We start from the raw sequence: 19,116 nt of genomic DNA, 5'->3' as shown, positions 1-19,116 counted from the left end.
GGCCTATCGATGCGACAGGGACAAACTCTACCTCGAAGACGGCGCAGCGATATGGTTTCAGAGGCCAGTGTTTGAGTACCACAATGAGCCACCAGCAACCACAATAGTGCCGCTCTTGAACATCACCATTCCATAAGCGCTTGCCTTCCTTCTGCTTGCGTGGCCTTGAGTTGGCAAGAATGTTTCAACCCACTATCTTTCCAGATCGACCTCCAGGATGAAGCGCACACTGCACTAGTGCCTGAAGATGATCGGTCCGAGCGGCGCCTGCCGGCGATCCGGGCCCTTTTCGTCTAGTCGCCCCTATTTTGGGCCGATGTCTCATACGATGCAAATACTGAAACCGACAACTCTCACTCCTAACAGTTCACTGCCACACGCAAGTGGCGGCACTCCTCCATCCGGAACGACGCCACGTACTGTTCGACCCACTTCAAAAGCAAGTGGGAAACAAGCACCACTTCACAAAGCTTGGTTGAGCTTGACAGCATCAATACTCGATTCTTGTTGGCCAAAAGCATGACGAAGCTCGTGGGTCAGACATGTGAAGTCTTGGGCTTGGGCGTCTGAGCGCACGATCAACACAGCAACACCCAACTAACGTTTGATTGCGCTGGGTATGGGTTCTCATAAGGGCCTATTGAGGATGCTTTCTTTTCTATAAGCCTACCGTGTCGAATTGTGTCCTTCGTTCAATTTCCTAGTACAAGTACTGATAACTTCTAATCTCTAATACTGTCCTTACCGCTGTCTTGGCCCGACATGAATGCCTCAGCAACGATCCGTGCTTCGTACATCCGCCAGGCGCGGATGAGCATGACCCCTCGCCCACATAGCATATCGGAGACGTTATCAATCGATCTTCAACCACGCCCCGCTTCAACCGAGAAGCTCCAATCCTTCGTCCATGTCGACCACATTGAACACCGCGAAAAATGCCACTCCGAGCGTACTTCACAGCCGACCATTTTCGATGTCGAACGCAACGCCGATAACAGCCAAGCATACATCGACGACCGCTATCTCGACACCACTTCGGTCATGGAGTGGGACAACAACAGTTCCGTAAAAGTGCGGCTAAAATCCATGTTCACAGTCTTTCCTTACCGCGACCCCATCTACCTGGTAGCAATCATCTTCCTCATTGGTTCCATCGACCTCGTCATCAACGCCACCTTCGATCTACTACCTCGCATCAATCCCTCCACCGAGTTCGAAACCGAAGAGACCGTCGCCGTTCCTAGTACGATATTGATCGGATCGATCTTCTTCTTCGTCGCAGGCATCTTCGACACCTTCAGTGCTCTGAATGCGGACCGTGGTACACTTGAAACGTCAAAGTTGGAGCCCGAGAAAGTCAGATACCGGCCAGCGCTCCTTGGCACACCGGAGTTCAAGTGGATACCATCGTGGGAGAAGGTTTGGGAGTTGTCGGCCACCAACTTGGCCTTCCAGGCTGGTCTCATCGTTCTCTTTGGGGGCATCATCTTTATGTTCGCTGGCATCGTCGACTTTCCCGGCATTGTTCCGGAAGAAGACCCTCTCTTTGAATACATCGTTTTCGGGCCCCAGGTTGTACACGGCGCGCTGTTCCTGGTCGCGAACGCTATGTTGGCGTTCTCCGAACAAGAGCGCTGGTACAAGCCCAGGTTCTTTCATTCGGATTGGCAGAGTGCCATTCTCAATGCGCTTGGTGGGCTTGGTTTCATGATGGCTGGTTTCTTTCTCTTCCAGGACGGTGAGAACGAGGAACAGGGAAAAGTGCATGCAGCTATAGCGGCAATGGCAGGAAGCTGGGCTTTCTTGGTAGGCAGTGTGATCAGGTGGTATGTTGTTTTGGAGTTCTGGTAGTGCTTACGACGACGCTGTTACTGTGACTTTTGTATCGGGGTGTACCTCAACTCATCTAATTACGACCACATTCATTAGCGTTGTTCTTTCTTGTCACGTCAGCCTAGGAAAAGGTTAGACACCCTAGAGCCTACATCCGTGTTAGGTTACCTTTTCTGCATGGTTTTGTCTTAGTGTAGTCGGCAACCTGTTTAGTTCTCTTGTATAAGGTCTTGTGTTCAGCGCATATTAGATCGAGATCGCTCATTCATTTATCCACTTTGTGGTCCGTCCACATCACGGGATGTTTATCGCCTCCACCTTCTGCGTATATATGAACGCCGCTCCACACCCAGGGCCTGCTCTCAGTTTCGTAACGGCCAACTCCAACGCGCAAATACGTCAATCTCGCCCAAATTACACCAAGATCGCAGTCAACCATGGTTCATACGAAGACACGCAAGGTCCCGACGCTTGTAGAGCTGCGCGCAGATGGATACCAGTGAGCGCCGTCACCAAATGGAGATGAACCGTACGCTGACGACCATGCAGAGCCGCCAAGAAGATTGAACCACTTCAAAGTACCGTCGATAATTTCACCTTTACTGCATGCCCCAAGGGACACGGCGCCCGGCGCGTAAGACTAAGGGCGCAACTGCGACGAGCGAAGGATCGTCTGTATCATACCGCTGTCGAATGCTCCGGTCTAGAATCCCCACCAATACTACAGGCCGTGCAGGATCACCTACCCCGAGAGCTGCGCGACATGGTCTACGCTGAGCTGATGGATTTCGAGAACCCGTCGTTTGACATCTGGTTGGAGGGCAGTGGATACGTACTGAAGACCACCGATAAACCACGCTCTACATTTTTCCACCGGACCAAGATGGCAGCTAGTGTCGTCGATCGAGGCCAAGATCCTTACTACATCGATCCATCCATCGTCGGCAAAGAGTCAGCTCTAGAGATTTTACAACTTCGTTACCGACGTGGCCAATTCAATATCCACCACGACGCGCTAATAAGCAGGGTTCTCAACCAAGATGCATGGAAGCAAGACATCGTACCAAAACGCTGGCTCTCCAAAGTCACCATCTACATGCCCGAGGACATTTACCAGGTTGAAGAGCGTAGAACTCTACTCCGTCAGCGCTTCGATCTACTGCAGCAACTCACCAATACCCGAGCACGTATCCAAGTGATATTCCCTAACAAAGAGACGTATTGGCACCTCCAAATTGGTCCTACGCGTAAAGAATATGAGGATCTACTTCCCACCGACCCAACTATACGCCAAGCCATGTTAGCTACTACTGAACGACTATCAGCCTCGAATGTTGGGACCGAGATCGATGCCGCTGTTCATAACGAGAACGTTCATATCATCATGGAGGCCATATTCCCGAGCCTGACGGCCTTGAAGGCTCGAGGCCACCAGATTCACTTCGACGATAGGATTAGCGGGTGGGCATGGACGGCGGGGGAGGGAAGCGCCACATTCGCTGATGCCTGGACTAATCGAAGGCAGTTTCGTAAGGTATGTATTCAACTTGAGTCTTTTGTAAGAGTGCATGACACTAATCAGATTCAATAGGCGGAAGTCCGCGAGTATATGAGGCTGTCTCTGTATCAGATGTATCCTTCGGGACGTAATCTGGACGCTGGAGAGAAGGCGGAGATGAGGGCGGAGGGTTAGACGATGTGAACACGATACCAGGAAGGGCTATGATGCGTGTTGGATTTGCTGCATATACACTGCTAAATTCTAGTAAGTGAATAGTCCCTAAGACGATGTATACCCCTGCTCAGATAGTGGCTTTACTTTTTGCAGGATGCAATACGAAGTGTAAGCGCTGCTTCGCCAAGGACGCGAAACTAGTAGCTTTGCCGGTTCAAATTACGTCAATCGCAAGGCTCGTTATCCGTTGAGCTCTCGGGTTGCACGTGGCGGTACTTCTTATTCGGGGGCATTCTTTTGCGTGTGGGTCGTATGAAATTCGGGTGATATGATTGGGGTCTAGTTCTCAACCTTGGTTCGCATGGAAGATTGGAGTTTTTCAGCCAAATTGAGCATTAATCACGTACTCACGGTAGTGTGTACCTAGGTAGAGAAATTTGAAAACATATTCAATTCTTAACGAGTCACTCAATCTTTGTTGACGCGTTCTCTGGAGTACTGGCAACGGAGCCTTTCAAAATTGCCTCTTTGGGACTAGTTTTTCAGCTAGCTGAGTGTCGCAACCCATACCTGGGTCCTTTGGTGTTTTGCGTAACACCAAAACAAATCACTCAATATATTACCCAGGTGTTCGCCATGTTCACAACCCATACCACTGGTGACCAACTCGGCTTCGTAGATATCTTCGGACGCTGTTCACTTGCCTCGACGGAGTATGCGCACTACCGTCTCCGAGCTTTCAGGTCAGTCAGGGCTTTCTGTCGTAACGTTGCGTGAATAACCTCAGCTAACGTCCAGGATGCCAGTCTACATGTCATTGCGGAGAGACTGAGGGCTGAGAAGGAAAGATTTGACTGTACGCTGCAAGAGCTGTACTCGTGGAAAGAAAAGCAGCTTTCGACTCTCGAGGGCATCGAGAAACGACTTGATCCAGATACTCGAAGCGGTCCACCGTCCCTCGCAGACCCAGCCAGCAAGGACGGAGCTACGATGAAGCTTGGTTTGGCAGAGCGTCGTATCAATGCAGAGCTTCGGAAGCGTTCCGAGATCGAACCGAAGGAACTGTACATCCACCAGACGTTCGCAGATGTCCTCGGAGGGTACGCCAGGCTCGTACACCCTGGTCTCCTCGACAGAATGTTCGGATCGCTACCAACAGGGAAGCTACCACGGGAGGTTAGGGACTTGGTATACGACCATCTGCTCCCTAGGGAGAACACTTACACTATCAAGTTAGCAACAAACAACACTGGCTTCTCCATCCACAAAGGAGCACCGGACGGCACTCTACCTACTCCACCAATTGGCTGTCCATACCCCATGATATCAACCACCCACCCACTAGCTGACGAGATCCTCGAAAGATTCCATTGGAGAACGACGTTCATCATTCAGAAGTACATCTGCACGTTGCAGCCGTTGTCTATTCACGATATTCTCGCAAAGCTTCCGTGGTGGTCGAACATCGATGCGGGTGTACTCCCCATAACCATCACCGGCCGCATCACCTTCGCCATGCGTTTTGACAATAGTTGGAGGATTGAGTCAGATATCGAGAAGACTATTGGAGATTTGAGAAAGATCTTGAACTCAGCCAGTCTGGGCGTAACTGTCTCTCTTTCGATTTTTCCAGCTGATAGTAAGCGCGGCGCCGAGTTCCTTGATCGAGCAAGACCACTCTTGCTTGAGTTGCAGGAGAAGGGCCACGAGATTCGCATGATCGACTTGGCTTGTTGGAGAAAGATGCACAGATGCAAAGAGCCACCAACATGACGGCGGAGTGCTGCGTTTCTAGTAGTCTGGCTCGGATGCGTCTAGGTTCCACACGCGACTGCCGTGGGACTCGTGGTGTGACGTGGGGAGAGACTGCAGGTGTGGGGTCTTGGCAGGCGGAAGAAGCCGAGGTTGTGGATGAAGTACGTCACGCCGGGCTTGCCGTGTTCACATCATCAATCAATCAATACGACAGCATGCTTGGCGGAACACAGCCTCTGAAACCACATCTTGTGCATTACTGTGAGTACTGCCAGCCCGACTGAGAAACTGCTTGCGTGCTTTTCCTGGTTATCGCAGCCATGTCTCGCCCAAACATCAACGCGCCAATACCCTCATACGAAGAAGCCGTCGTCGCGCCTCCGCCCACCACGATACCTCAACCTCTTCCCGAGCCCGCCGCTACCGAACAACCTTCTGTCGACCCAGAGCCAACATCCACCATCGTACCAGCATCGCCTCCGCCCGAGTTACCGCCCGCATACGCTACTGTCGACGAAAAAGCCACGACCTTCACCATCTATGGCACTTTCATCCACACGCCGAACGCGCCCGCCTATCAACTTTCCTCCCTCCTCGATGCGCGAATAAACAAACTACGGATACGAAGGCTAAAGGCCGAAGAGATCACTTTCCTCCAATCCGGCGCACCGACCGTCGCCTTCGACAGCAGCAGCGTCCTATACGAAGCCCACGACCCGCCCTTCCTCATCAACGAATACTATATTCAAGGCAAAGCAGGGAGCACACTACCCGGCGCTCTACAACTGCGCTTCGGACTGCGCCGGTGGCATGTCGTGCATATGCCCACGCAGGGCAGTCGACCGAACGAGATTATGACTTGTGGGAAGCCAGGGGGGTTCACAAAGGCGCTGAAGCAGAGGAAGAACGAATTGGAACCTAGTCAGTGGAAAGACAGTGAAGGCCATGTCGTTGCGACAGAGGTGTTGAAGATGGGGCCTGGAGGCAAGATGCCGACGATTGAACTGAGGCATGATCTAGACCAGACATGTCGGGAATTGATATTGGCGCTTTGGGTGGCTCGGCTGTGGGCGGCTTTTGGGGCGGGAAGCGGATATGCGCATTGAGGTTATCATTACGAACCAACCAATTCATGCGCGTGAATGGCGTGATGATCATTAAAGTAGTTATGTCTTTAATGATCATCACGCCATTCACGCGCATGAATTAGTTGGACTTGGTGCACGTCACGAGAAAGGACATCACAGCCAGGACACAACACAGCCACCGTCAAACCATCTTATCATTGACGCAACACCACCACCTCCCTCAAAGCAACACCCTACTCGCTACGAACAACCCTCTTGAATCCCTGCTGCGCAACCTGGTCCTGCGCCGCCGCAATCACCGCATCCGCATTCGGGTCCGTGAATCCACAACCAGTCTTTCCGTTCTGCTGGCTAGCGGCCTCAGCAGAGCAAACACCGTCGCCGGTCGCTGCGACCTGACTGCAGCAGGCGGAGCTGCAATCGGCATCCGACACGCAGCCGCCGGTGATGAACTGCGAACCGTCGCCTGCACCGACGTTCTTGGCGCCTGCGTTGTTGGGCGTGACTTGCGCCATGGAGACGGCGGCCACTGGGGAGAGATGTTAGTATACCGTGTCTTTGAGTTTCTGACTACTAGTGTGGGTGGAGGTATGGGGAAGCTTACAGGTGAGGAGAGTAGCGATGGAGAAACGCATATTGCTGGTTATGGGTATCGAAATAAACTCGTCGGTAGATTATGTATAGTACGTTTGAACGAATGACACCAGGTCAGCTTTTGCAGTCACAGACGCAAAGAAAGAATGGAATAGAAGTGGGTTGTTGTAGTGCGAAGAAGATGTTGCTTGATGGTCTTCCAATACAACGGGCGAGACAGCCTTCTTATGCCTTTTCCTCAGGCACCCGCGATGTACACCCCGCAGTACACTTCCAGTGCATCGTGTCATGCTCTCCGTGGCGCTGAGGCTGTACCTGTGTGATCGCCTTGTCGCCTGCGAATCCAGGCGCCGGGTGTCGGAGGCGAGGTACCTATAATGGATGCGGATATATCGTGCATGATTCATGCTGTTGGTTGACTTGCACCTGACTTGTACTATTGAGCGGTTTGCTGGTGACGCGTCCTCTGGGAGATGTGTTCTGGCCTATCAGCGTAGTTAATGCCGTGGCGAATGGGTCTCGTTCTGCTGTTGCAGGAGGTGTTTCAGGATAGTTCACGTGATCGGAGGGGTGTGCGGAGTGCGTCAGATGTGTCGGATGTCTTGGCGGGGAGTTTGATGTTTGACGGAGGTTGATATCACAAAGATTCATCGACGCGAGTCTGTTCTGTACTTCACCATTGGCTATCACTACTTATGCCCTTGGCCCTTGGTGTTCGCGCTGTGCTGTTCTGCATCAGTTGGAGAACTGTGCGCTCTCATCAACATCAACAACCTGATGTCCAGGACTGGGCGGTACATCACCCGACTCCCACACAGTCTGTTGCTCTCCAAGCCTGAAGACAATCTCGCCTCCCTCCGTCATGATACCACCGGCGTCTTCATGCTCGAACCAATTCTTTCCCCAATCCTGCCCGTTAATGCTCACGCCCTGGACATAGTACCCCTGCTTTCCGTCTCCATCATCCAGCCCCTCGGCCCTGATCCTCAATGTCTTGTCATGATTAACAGTAATGTTGATGTCGGAGAACCAAGGACTTTCCAGGAGATAAACGGGGGTTGTGACTATCGGATACAATCCCAGCATCTGCCAAATGAGCCAGCAGTTCAAGGCTCCTGCATCACTGTTTCCGGGTATACCATTGGTTGTGTTGAAGTAGAAGTCATTGGCAAGCTGTCGGCTTCGCTCGACGCTCTTCCACTGCTTGTTGAGGTAGTTGTAGAGGTAGGGTGTTTCGAAGTCGGGTTCGTTTGCGACGTTGTTGATGGTGGTAATACCAAGTCCGTTCACGCCGAGGTCTACGCCAGACGTGTTTGGTTGGAAGACGTAGTCGAGGCGTTCCTCGAAGTGCGAAGGGCCGCCCATTAGCGTGATGACGCGCGAGATGTCGTGGGGAACAACGAAGGAATACTCTACCCTGTTGTTAGTGTACAAGCAGAAGATGAATGCAGGCAGGCAGCGACTCACCAAAAGCAGTGCCTTCGTAGCTCTCATCCTCCCAGTTACAATCGCCGCAGTCAGTAATGTCGTAGGTCTTGTGAAAAGTGCCGTTCGCGTATCGCGGCATAACGAAACCGGAAAAGTTTCGACTCGCAGACTCAGGATCCCAACTCATCTGCCAACCTGCGGACCGACGAAGGTAGAGGTCACGATCGCCAGGCGCTTCACCAGCTGCGATCTGGCTGACAGCAAAATCGTTGAGTGAGTATTCCACCGTCTTTGAGACTGCACGCGTGCTGCGATCAGCTGAGACGTAGCCGAGTTCTATCCAGTCTTTCAGCGCGCCACGGCCTTCTTTCAGGGAACCATACGGGTCGACTGGGTTCTCATCAAAGAACGGCAAGACGTCGGCATCCTTCTTGACTGCTGCATAGCCTTCCGTCCAGTTGATCATACCCGTCAAGCCCTTGACGTAAGCATCTGCCAGGACGTTGTCGGCATTCGATCCTCCCTGGACCAGACCATTGTAATTGCCAGATCGGCCATCGGGAAGATATCCTTCTTGCTTGGACATATCGATCAGAGACCGAATCATAGACTCATAGTAGCTTGGCTGGATGAGGTGCCAGAGCGAGACCTGGTTTCGGAACAGATCCCACATAGTATAAAAGTCTTTTACACTAAGTTAGTCTATGTCTCACATGCATTTCGTACAGCCAGAACTTACCATCCCAATATGGCTCATTCGATTCCCATAGCGGGTTCTCGCCTACCCGCTCGCTGGGTATTAGGTGCATGAAGTACAAGCTGGAGTATAACAACGCCAGCCTGGTCTTGTTTGCCGACTCCGAAGTGTCAACACGAATCTTGGAAAAGACATCGCGGTTCCATTCGTCACGCGTCGCTAGCGCGGTGTCCTCGATTGACCACGAAGAGAGCTCGGCGTTCTTGTACGAACATGCCTTGTCAACAGACATGAAGGAGATGCCTACTCGCGATTTGATCTCGGTGGCATTAGTCCAAGTGAATACTGCTCCAACACGATCGTTCATCGGCCCTGACCGGGCTGTTGATCTAGTATACGTAGGTTGAGGTGTTGTGCCATTATTAAACGACCGGAAGTGTCGACCGACAGGGAATGTATTCTTCCCCTTGAAAGCACGTGCCTCGTCAGGCATACTATCGAACTCGCCGCACACGTACACGGTGACTGGTGACCTAAAATGACGGTGTACGAAGTCAGTATATGTCTCACACGCAGTTCGTACTGGGAGATTTTACCCAGTGTTCCAGCCTCCTGCTATTGATGTATACCCAGTGTATGTGCTGTTGTTTGGTTGAATCTCGATCTCGGCACCTGTGTAGAATTGAGAGTCCCATGAGCGTGTCAGATGGGGTAGGTAGTGCGACAGGTCAACCAGAACGTGCTTCTCGGACGAAGACGGATATGTGTAATGGTATAATCCTGCGTGTCGAGAGGCCGCCAGTTCGACCCTGACACCCGATTCAAGCTCGGTACGGAAGTAGCCAACTTGCGCGACGTCTTCGCCAATCTAGAGGCTTGTCAGAAGCTGTCTATGCGTCACACTTGATGACCCTACACGATCTTGCCAGTAAGTCCGATTGTCCAGCAGATTGACATCGCCATCGATGCTTGTCAACGGCATCTGGGACGGATATCCATATTTCGATCCTCCGCCTGTTCCTGACTGGTGCATCAAGCTGATGCCAGTCACATGGCCTTGAGGTGTATATCCGCCGTTGAGCGCACTCTGGTTGATAGGCTCTTCATACGTGTCGATACCCAGTTTAACCATGCCAAATGGTACCGCGCCGCCAACGAAGACATCGCCGCCGCCGTATGCGTAGCCTGGTATCGCGCCTTCAGTCCCGATGAATGGATTCACGAACTGCGAATAATCGACGTCTTGTGCTATTGCGCATGGCGCAAGTACCAGTAGAGACAACAACCTAGCTCCCAACATCTTGAAAACAGTTGATGTAGCTGGGTGCGTCGGAATTCCTTTTACCTCTTATGCGTCCCACCCGTTGGCGCACCACTTTCCAAGGTACCCCGCATGCGCGCATCGCTCCCCAAGCGGGCCTTGTCGGCTGTACACCCTGATTGAGCTCTAAGGTTACATCGTCAATGAATCCTTCGTTGATAAAGCAGTTGCAACGGGCTATGACGTTGACTCTCGGGTCCCTCTTCCCCGTCAGGTACGTGCCAAGATGCAGAGAGAATCACGTGGTCGGGCACGTGCGCATCTTCGGAATCATCTTCCGAGGGAAAGGACGAGTTTCTCATCAATTCTATCGAACTCCCAACTTCGCGCCCGGCGCTCGACAAAAGCGCATTCTCTTCCTTGATGAGACGCATACATTGAGCAATGCACCTCGATGGAATTTGCATGTTCCAGCCACCCCTTCAGGTAGACGATGATCACCTACTGGCCACACCTTCCACACCAGTCCCGACTGATTGAGCCGACTCCATCCAAACCTCAACGTTGTTTACATGACAGCACCGCATCGACATCAATGGTCAAAACACGTCGCCTGTCTGTTTGTTGAATCCTGAAGCCTATCTGGTTGGGCCCATCAGGCATGCGCGTCACTCTGTGTGAGCATCGGAGCTCCTCACATGTCTTCCTCTTTCGAGTTTGATCTACGAGATAAGATGTCGAACCTTATGCATGCGTGTAGGTCATCGCTGCGAAGGCCAAAACTCCGGGGCAAATGCATCGATCGAAGTCGTCTGGAAGTGCCGGCTCTCTAGTATTCTGGATGGTGGGCTCCAACGCATAAGTTTGGGCCCTAGCGCAGATGCCCTACACTACACAAGACATGAAGTTGACGTAGAGAGAATTTAGGAGGGGAGATGGTGTTGATTTAGTCGATGGCGAGTGTGAACCCGAACGAGCTAGGCTGGCCGATCTGCTCCGCAAACTTTGTCTCCGATTCCAGCTGCCTAGTTGCTGGTTGGCCTACAGAGAAAGGTTTAGATCCCGAAACTTAGACATGGAGAATACGCCACCCTCCATGAGAAATCGACGAACGCGGTCAGCGCATAGGGCGCATGCAAGTATCCTGAACTTTCATGCCTACGCCCGGCGGGTAATTCGAGCGCGCCACTCCCTTTGCAACCGCGACGACCTGGTCACGAATAGCTGCTTCTTAGCACACAGGTGACTCGTACGAATGTTCATTCAGGTCAACTGCGGCTGTGTGGACCGAAAACACAGCGCTGATAACAGAGTTTACAAAGGCTGCAAAGCGCTGCTGATGCACTACAGGTCACCATTAGTGTGCGGTCACATATTGCATCGCGAAAATGAACCATTACATATCAAGTCGTGGTGTAAGCTATCCGACACCTGTACTTCCGCTTCAGAGCGGTATCTGATTCGTCAGCAGTGTTCGTAACGACTAGAAGCGACGAACCAGAGGTGCTCGGTCGACATGTCCAGTAGTGAATCCACTTGCGGTAAGGCAAGCGACAGTTAGCTGTGCAAGGCCGTTCGCCTCGTCTTCGAACCTACACCAAAACCAACACCACCAGTCCAGATCACGATGCGTCCACTCTTGTATCGATTGGCTCACTGCTAACGATGAATGCGGGGTCTTGGGTAGCAACCATCGTGACGACAGGCACATTGCTGCCATTTGTGAAAGAGGTGCAGACACACGCGCAGCCTACTAGGTATGTCGAAGTGGCTGATCTGCCGTTAGCACCTCACTCACTAAACCACAAGCACTATCTCATGTGGGCGGGAACAGACACCCTATGAATAAACTTTTTTTTTTGAACAGTTGGCCGGCAACTTCGTCGCGCAATATTGCCACAGCATGTTGCTGCCATGCGACTACCTAGGTACGTCTGCAGTACCTGCGATATCCCTACGTCGCTGCATTGGGGGTGTTTGAAATACCTCCGCAGCCCCTGCCAACGTTTGCCCAGCGCATACTCATCAGACTAAGGTGCGATGTTGCTGGGTCCAACCTCCTCCCGTTGCCTTCGTGGTCATAGGTTTACCAGCATCCCCAAGATGAGTCCGAGCGCGGCATGTTCCAGATCGTCCAAAACCGCGGCTGTCGATTACGCACTCGGCATTCATTGAACTTTATCAGAATAAAGGGTGATGACCGAGCATCAGTCTATCCGCGCGCTGGCCCTAGTGCGACAATGGAAGCCGACCCACTCTTGCTAGAGAACAAGATTTGCGACTACAATCGAATGTACCCTGGCATCAATCTACACAAGTCCCGCTCATGACCTGAAAACCGCGATGGTATGACTGCCGGGACATACGGGCCCGTTGTTAGCGCGCGTACCAAGCGGCGAAGTGGGAGGGGTCTCCGCTCTCGGGCCGTCGTTCACTCAAGCCAATGCGAAGTGCAAAAACCGCGATTGGCCACATACCTGGAAAATGACGAGGGTGCACGCCGACGTGATGCTTACCGGCTCTTGCTTCAGGCCCGAGTCAGACAAGCCTAAAGCACGTACCAGAAACGTTCACACCGAGACGAGGTTTGACCAGCGAATACCCACATCTTTGAGATGGTCTTGGACACATAGGCATAAAACTTCCAGTGAATTGCATACCTGACAAACACCATATCGCGATAGCTTCTGCGATCGAGCTCGGCGAGATCTTCGCCGGACCCTGGCATGCGGAAGAGTCTCAGGCACTAGCCTATTGTATAGTTTGTGCCTTACATTTCGACATCCGCGGAGCATCCTTACCTATAGATTGTACCCTCATCCCGGAGGAACACAGCCCTTTTTGGATGGAACTCCGTGGGACATTAATATACCTATACCGACTGGACGTTCCCATCGTATCCGACTCCTCGGTCCCCCGCGAGCGCGATCAAGATGTCTACCCAATTCGATAACTGGCGCAGTGACCCGAGTGAGTCGCACTCGATGTTGATGGCCGTCTCGACATGGTCACTTGGTGGAGTCTCTTTCGCCTTCCTGGTTGTTCGCTGTTGGATCCGTCGTTCCCAAAAGAAGTTCTGGTTTGACGACATTGTACTCATTATCAGCTGGGTAAGTGAGGCGAAAGGTCAAAGTGAATCATGGATCGCTGATACACCACAGTTTATGCTCCTTGGTCAACTCATCTTAAACCAACTCAGCATCAACCTCGGTTTTGGAAAGCATGCGCTCGACAGTAAGACTTCGCAAAGAAGACTTCATTCAACCTATCTCTGACCTTCTGGCTAGTTGACTTCAGCCACTTCGAACGTATCACGTACTATGGCGCATCCGCGCTCACCTTTTCTATCACGGGCATCATCCTTAGCAAGATCTCGTTCGGGCTCACCTTGCTTCGGTTGACTGACGGATGGCTTAAGGCCTACGTTTGGTTCGCTATCGCTACCCTTGCCTTATTCGCAATACCAGTTGCTGTCCTCCCCTGGGTACTGTGCAAGCCAATAACGAAGACCTTTGTTGATATCCTTCCCGGGACGTGTATCGACAAGGAGCCTTCCGTAATATACGGAAGATTCCAGGCCATATGGGCTGCCATTATGGATATTTCTCTGGCATTGTTGCCTTGGAAGGTCCTCTGGAATCTACAGATGCGCACCGCGGAGAAGATCGGAGTTGGTGTTGCCATGAGTCTGGGTATCTTAGCGGGAGTCACATCTATTCTCCGAGCCAGATACGTCGAACAGCTGCAGACCCAGGATCTTTCCTGTAAGCTATTGAAGCTCTATATCTGAAACGAGCTAACCAAAGCAGACCAAGCGTATAACTCCGTCATTTGGTCAACAGCAGACACTGCCATGACAGTCGTTGCCACGTCCATCCCGGTACTCCGTGTCTTCTTCAAGCAAGCGGTCAATACGGCCATCTCACATTACCACAACTCAACCAACCGAAGCAACAAATCGAAATCTACTGGAACTGGAAGCACTCCTTCCAACCCTTCCAACAACGCAAGCACACTTGCGAATCAAAGTGCACGACGATTGAACAAGAACACATCACGTACACTGGAGAACACGAGCACAGATTCATTATTCAAAGACGACGACCTGGAGCGTAGCCCCAAGGAGGGTTACATTGAGTTGGACGATCTCATTGTTGACGAGAAGACTGGAAGGGTTTCGGCTGCAACACCCGAGTCATTGCCAGAGTCCATGTCACGGGCGCACCTACACGGTGACGATTGGCCCTTGGCAGACCATATTCAGACGCACATAGAAGACATACGGAGGTTGTGATGGAGCTTACGGGTAATTGATAATCACGAATAATGCCATAACGAAGATGTTTGCTCACCAATTCTCGGCCGCGAATCGGCATCACCCTGAATCCGTTCTCTATGACTACTGACGAGTCTTGTTAACTATACTAGCCATCGCATTACTTTCTTCGAGTATTTAGAACATGAGTAATGAGAGGCGAGAGGACCCTGAAGACCGAATCTCATCGCAGTCTTCTCATTCGCCTTTGCCCGGTTCCTGGCTCCGCTCCCTTCCGGCTAGCGGCATCTGATCTACAGGCCCGCCTCCACGCTGCGGCAGGTTCCCAGGTAGCGCCACTGCACGCCCACCACCATGACAACGCCTAGCGTCCCCGGATCCCAAATCGCACCATGCGCGCATCAGGGGCCTTGTCGCCCTTGCGACCGATGGCATCGGAATCATCTACCGACCAATCGAAGATGACGTGATGAGCCGACCGACATTAGTCGATATCTTAGTCGATGTCTCTAGCATGTCAGGCGCATATCCAAGGCTGCACCACCACACTCTTTTCCTAACTTCGGCCCTTCTGTCGGTCGTTGATGTAGAACAGAGTCATTGTTCTACGCTCGCGCAGAAGGTTTGCCATCTCATCAGCGACATACATGATCTCAGCACGATGATCAGGCACACCACTCCTGAATTAAACTTCCACTACGAAATTCGCCATGGGTGATTGGTGGCGTTCATGTCATTCGCCGTGAACACCTCAGACTGTTCGCATATAATAGACCTTCAACTGCCAAATTGCTTTTCACCCGTCACCGATACATACGCTCCTTAGTCTTTGTATAGTTTCAGTCGCAAGCATGAAGGCATCCATTCTATGCGCTACGCTCCTTTCATCGGCAGTACTTGCCTTCCCCGCCAACCTCCTCAACAACCTCCCTGCTGATCTCAGCGATGAGGGGCTCGCAGAGATCACAGAGCTGGCGGCAAAGATCACCAGAGCGGTCGAAGAGATGCCGGCCAACTTGGCCAAGCGACAACTTGGTGCTAGCATCCTACCGCCGGGTTTCGATGCAGACGCTCAGCGCATCAGCACTACGGGTGAACACCGTTACGTAGGTGGACTCTTGAGATGGAAGACTTGTTCTTGCATCAATTTCTAACACGTCCACCTACAGATTGCACCAGGCAAGAATGACCTTCGCGGACCATGCCCAGGTCTGAACGTCATGGCGAACCATGGCTATCTCCCTCGCAATGGAATCGCTTCCGTCACGCAGTTGACTACTGCATCGAACGAAGGTACGCATGCTGTCATGGGATCGTCAGCCAAATTGCTCACAGCGCCGCAGTTTTCGGTATGGGTCTCGAGCTCTCTGCTTTCCTGTCAGTCCTTGCTACCGTTATGGGCGGCGACATTGTCTCGTCTTCCATCGGTGGCCCGCCCAGCGGGGGTCTGCTTGGTGGACTCACCACGGGACTAGGTCTCGTCGGAAAGCCACAGGGTATGAGCGGGACACACAACCGTTTCGAGGCTGATTGCTCTCCCACACGAGAGGACCTGTACAAGAACGGCAACCCAGTATCACTCAACCTCCCTCAGTTTGAGGAACTAATGGCCATGCCTATCGGCCCCAACGGCTACGACCTCACTGTCATGCATCCTTTCCGTGGCTCAAGATACAACAACTCCGTCGCCACCAACGGACACTACTGGGCTGGGCCTCTGACCCACTACGCTATCAACACTGCGACTTACCTGTTCACCTTCCACTTCTTTTCGAATCACTCTGCAGAGTACCCATCAGGTTATCTCGACGGAGAAACCCTCAAGTCGTTTGAAGGCGTCACAGGACAGAAAGGCAGCTTCAAATGGGCTCGTGGTCAGGAGAAAATTCCCGAGAACGTAAGTTTGCTGTGCAAGCATCATCAACGGTCGAAATCTACTAACACCTACCGCAGTGGTACCGCCGCGCTATCGGTGATGACTACGGAATCGCAGCCTTCACCCTCGATGCTGTAGGCGCACTCCAAGCACTTCCCTACATGGCCGTTGTCGGTGGCAACACCGGTGAACCCAACACCTTCACCGGCGTCAACATCGCCGACCTTACCGGCGGTGTCTTCAACGCCGAGACACTGCTCGAAGACAACAATCTCATGTGCTTCGCATTCCAGGCTGTCAACTCTGCTAGTCCGGATATCTTGAAAGGTCTCCTCGGCAATGTTCTGCTTGCTGTGCAGAAGTTGACTGATGCCCTGAATCCTATCCTTGCGAAGCTTGGCTGCCCTGATCTTGCCAAGTACGACAAGTCTTTGCTTGCCAAGTTCCCGGGTGCTGGTGCTGGAATTTAGTTGGGTGTGAGAGGATGACTGCTATATGATACCAATACCTACTTCACTTCATATAGTGTATTAATACATACGTAATGAATATCATCAAGACTTAATGAAGCGCAAAGCAAAGTTCCCGTTGACCTTCGCGTCGAAACGTGCCACATCCCTTCCGTCTCTTATCTTTGCGTAATCTCTCCGCGGGGGAAGGTTGTTGTGCAATGTAGTGAAGTATCGTGAAGGACACAGATTAATAGCTGAATGTGGCTAGAAGTAGAGAAGTTCCAATCCAAGAGGATCATGACACAGGAGTCGGGTAGTGGCTGAAACCGGCCGTCATTGCACCGAACCCCTTCGCGGGCGTACAATCACGTCGGCAAGACCTGTCATCGAAGAAGCCGGAGCCTCTGTACTTGGAACGATGCTCAGATGCTGAGGGTGTGTATTCGCGATGCGCGAGCAATGCAATGTGATGAGACGATCAAAGATCTCCTCCTCAGTGGCTCGGGCCAATCTCACCTGAGCAGAAGCTATGACCACCCGTTGCGTCATGACTGCTCCCAGTCCGTACACACTTCAATCGTCATCAGTACTCACAGTCAGACCACCGTCTTCGAAATGTATGTCAACAAAGCCTTTTAATGAGCGCTAGACCGCTGCCTGGCTTCCAGGCTGCTGCAGCATCGCCCTTTGCTCTATGCCTCTCGTCTTCGACAGCACGCGCCCGTGTCTCGAAGAGTCAATCTCATCTGGGCAGCCCTTGAAAGAGCGTTAATAGCTTGACAGGAAACGGCATGTCAGACGTCTTGCTCCTATCGGTAGCGTTGCGATAGCCGACCGATTCTTGACCTGCTGTTCACGAAGCCGTGCAGATGATATCTTGGTCGAACGGCCTTTCAAGCGTGCCCTTCCTCCCGGCCGGCATGGAATCCGAGTAACACAAGATCACGGGCAGCTAATGGCGAGAAGATTACCACGAGAAGAGACATCCAATACAATCAGGATGCGCCTCGATTCCGCCCAAGACATCCGCATCGTATGTTTTGCGTACTTGGCGAACGAGAACCCGCGACAAATTAGCGATGCGTACCTTGGGCTCATCAACTTTTGCACCCATGCTCATGCTAATTCGGGATGTACACTTCGTAACTCGATCGTTCATTTGAGCTGAGTGTTTACAGCATGCGTTGAGGCCTGATGCTTCCAAGGCGCCGAGTCGGCTGTTGGTGTTGGCCAAGGTGCGCGAAACTCAGCACGCGTTACAAAGGTGCCGCAAATTACGGGACAACAACTTCCAGCCAACACCAAGCCTTGGTGCTAAGGCATCCACGTACGCTGTATCACCACATTTAGTGAGTATATAACCAGATGGAAGGGGCGCTATGTGAGGCTCGGTAGGAATAATTCGCTGTTGACCAGTCCTTTCTCCAACACACTCATTCATCCTTTCGCTTCTTCCAATTCTCTTCTACACGTTCTTTTGACAAGACATTTACCGCACATCTTTTTACCGTACACGCTTTTTATCCATCTCATTATACCATAATGTATACCGCCGCGTTCATCACCATTGCAAGCCTGGCGCTGGGCGCGACTGCCGCACCAGTCGCAGCATCGCCTCTCGACATCGGCAACGGTCACATGCAGCTGCATATCAACATCGACCTGACCGGTAAAGACGCTGTCGCGGCCAACGCTATCGATGCTCAGCAGCTGTTCGCTTTCTCGTCCACACACTTCGTTCACGCCGTTCCGGAAGAAGTCGTCAACGGCACCGAGCCAACCGGTGGTCTCGCCGGCGCATCCGGCACGTTCAACTTCGGCATCAACAGCGCTTCCAACATGATCTGTTACAACATCACGCTGCACAACTTCCAAGGCGAATTCGACTCCCCCGCGACTACAGCGACGCACATCCACGAGGCCGCGCGCGGTGCTAGTGGACCACCCAGAATCTCGTTCCCGAACCCGGAGCTGGTAGAGGGAAGTGAGACGGTTAGGAACAGCGCAGGCTGTATCAAGGGCCCATTTACGACTGGTGTTATGGTTGAAGGAAAGGATTCGGGCGAGGGCTTCCATGTCAGCATGATTGAAGCCAACCCGGCGGCTTTCATGGCAGACACGCATTCGAGCTTGGCGCTACCTGGTGCAGTTAGGGGGCAGATGGCATAATTGTACCGTTGA

At 52.3% G+C, this 19,116-nt stretch overlaps 8 protein-coding genes across 8 annotated transcripts; 6 read left to right on the top strand and 2 right to left on the bottom strand.

Annotated features, from left to right (window-relative positions):
* Window positions 1–762: 762 nt before the first annotated feature.
* Window positions 763–1,851, top strand: J4E86_006115 (uncharacterized protein; the record flags this gene model as incomplete). Its single annotated transcript, XM_051446646.1, has 1 exon — window positions 763–1,851. One exon carries the CDS (start codon window positions 763–765, stop codon window positions 1,849–1,851), a length of 1,089 nt encoding a protein of 362 aa, XP_051302221.1.
* A 419-nt stretch (window positions 1,852–2,270) lies between these two features.
* J4E86_006114 (uncharacterized protein) lies at window positions 2,271–5,281 on the top strand (the record flags this gene model as incomplete). Its single annotated transcript, XM_051446645.1, has 3 exons — window positions 2,271–2,332; window positions 2,383–3,367; window positions 4,307–5,281. The coding sequence occupies 3 exons, from the start codon at window positions 2,271–2,273 to the stop codon at window positions 5,279–5,281; spliced, it is 2,022 nt and encodes a 673-aa protein (XP_051302220.1).
* Window positions 5,282–5,583: 302 nt separating this feature from the next.
* J4E86_006113 (uncharacterized protein) lies at window positions 5,584–6,369 on the top strand (the record flags this gene model as incomplete). Its single annotated transcript, XM_051446644.1, has 1 exon — window positions 5,584–6,369. The coding sequence occupies one exon, from the start codon at window positions 5,584–5,586 to the stop codon at window positions 6,367–6,369; it is 786 nt and encodes a 261-aa protein (XP_051302219.1).
* A 215-nt stretch (window positions 6,370–6,584) lies between these two features.
* Window positions 6,585–6,986, bottom strand: J4E86_006112 (uncharacterized protein; the record flags this gene model as incomplete). The annotated part of the gene is made up of 2 exons (XM_051446643.1): window positions 6,585–6,880; window positions 6,956–6,986. 2 exons carry the CDS (start codon window positions 6,984–6,986, stop codon window positions 6,585–6,587), a joined length of 327 nt encoding a protein of 108 aa, XP_051302218.1.
* Window positions 6,987–7,680: 694 nt separating this feature from the next.
* Window positions 7,681–10,370, bottom strand: J4E86_006111 (uncharacterized protein; the record flags this gene model as incomplete). The annotated part of the gene is made up of 5 exons (XM_051446642.1): window positions 7,681–8,357; window positions 8,413–9,057; window positions 9,113–9,603; window positions 9,667–9,938; window positions 9,987–10,370. The coding sequence occupies 5 exons, from the start codon at window positions 10,368–10,370 to the stop codon at window positions 7,681–7,683; spliced, it is 2,469 nt and encodes an 822-aa protein (XP_051302217.1).
* Window positions 10,371–13,264: 2,894 nt separating this feature from the next.
* On the top strand, window positions 13,265–14,625 carry J4E86_006110 (uncharacterized protein; the record flags this gene model as incomplete). Its single annotated transcript, XM_051446641.1, has 4 exons — window positions 13,265–13,441; window positions 13,493–13,565; window positions 13,619–14,095; window positions 14,141–14,625. The coding sequence occupies 4 exons, from the start codon at window positions 13,265–13,267 to the stop codon at window positions 14,623–14,625; spliced, it is 1,212 nt and encodes a 403-aa protein (XP_051302216.1).
* Window positions 14,626–15,458: 833 nt separating this feature from the next.
* Window positions 15,459–16,953, top strand: J4E86_006109 (uncharacterized protein; the record flags this gene model as incomplete). Its single annotated transcript, XM_051446640.1, has 4 exons — window positions 15,459–15,713; window positions 15,777–15,900; window positions 15,951–16,504; window positions 16,561–16,953. The coding sequence occupies 4 exons, from the start codon at window positions 15,459–15,461 to the stop codon at window positions 16,951–16,953; spliced, it is 1,326 nt and encodes a 441-aa protein (XP_051302215.1).
* A 1,524-nt stretch (window positions 16,954–18,477) lies between these two features.
* On the top strand, window positions 18,478–19,104 carry J4E86_006108 (uncharacterized protein; the record flags this gene model as incomplete). Its single annotated transcript, XM_051446639.1, has 1 exon — window positions 18,478–19,104. The coding sequence occupies one exon, from the start codon at window positions 18,478–18,480 to the stop codon at window positions 19,102–19,104; it is 627 nt and encodes a 208-aa protein (XP_051302214.1).
* Between the last annotated feature and the right edge of the window lie 12 nt (window positions 19,105–19,116).

The sequence above is a fragment of the Alternaria arbusti genome, assembly GCF_024043155.1.
Source record: "Alternaria arbusti strain BMP 1465 chromosome Unknown scaffold_7, whole genome shotgun sequence".
Classification (NCBI taxonomy): Eukaryota; Fungi; Ascomycota; class Dothideomycetes; order Pleosporales; family Pleosporaceae; genus Alternaria; species Alternaria arbusti.
The sequence above is the reverse complement of the archived record's forward strand: the minus strand, read 5'-3'. Positions and strand labels throughout refer to the sequence as shown.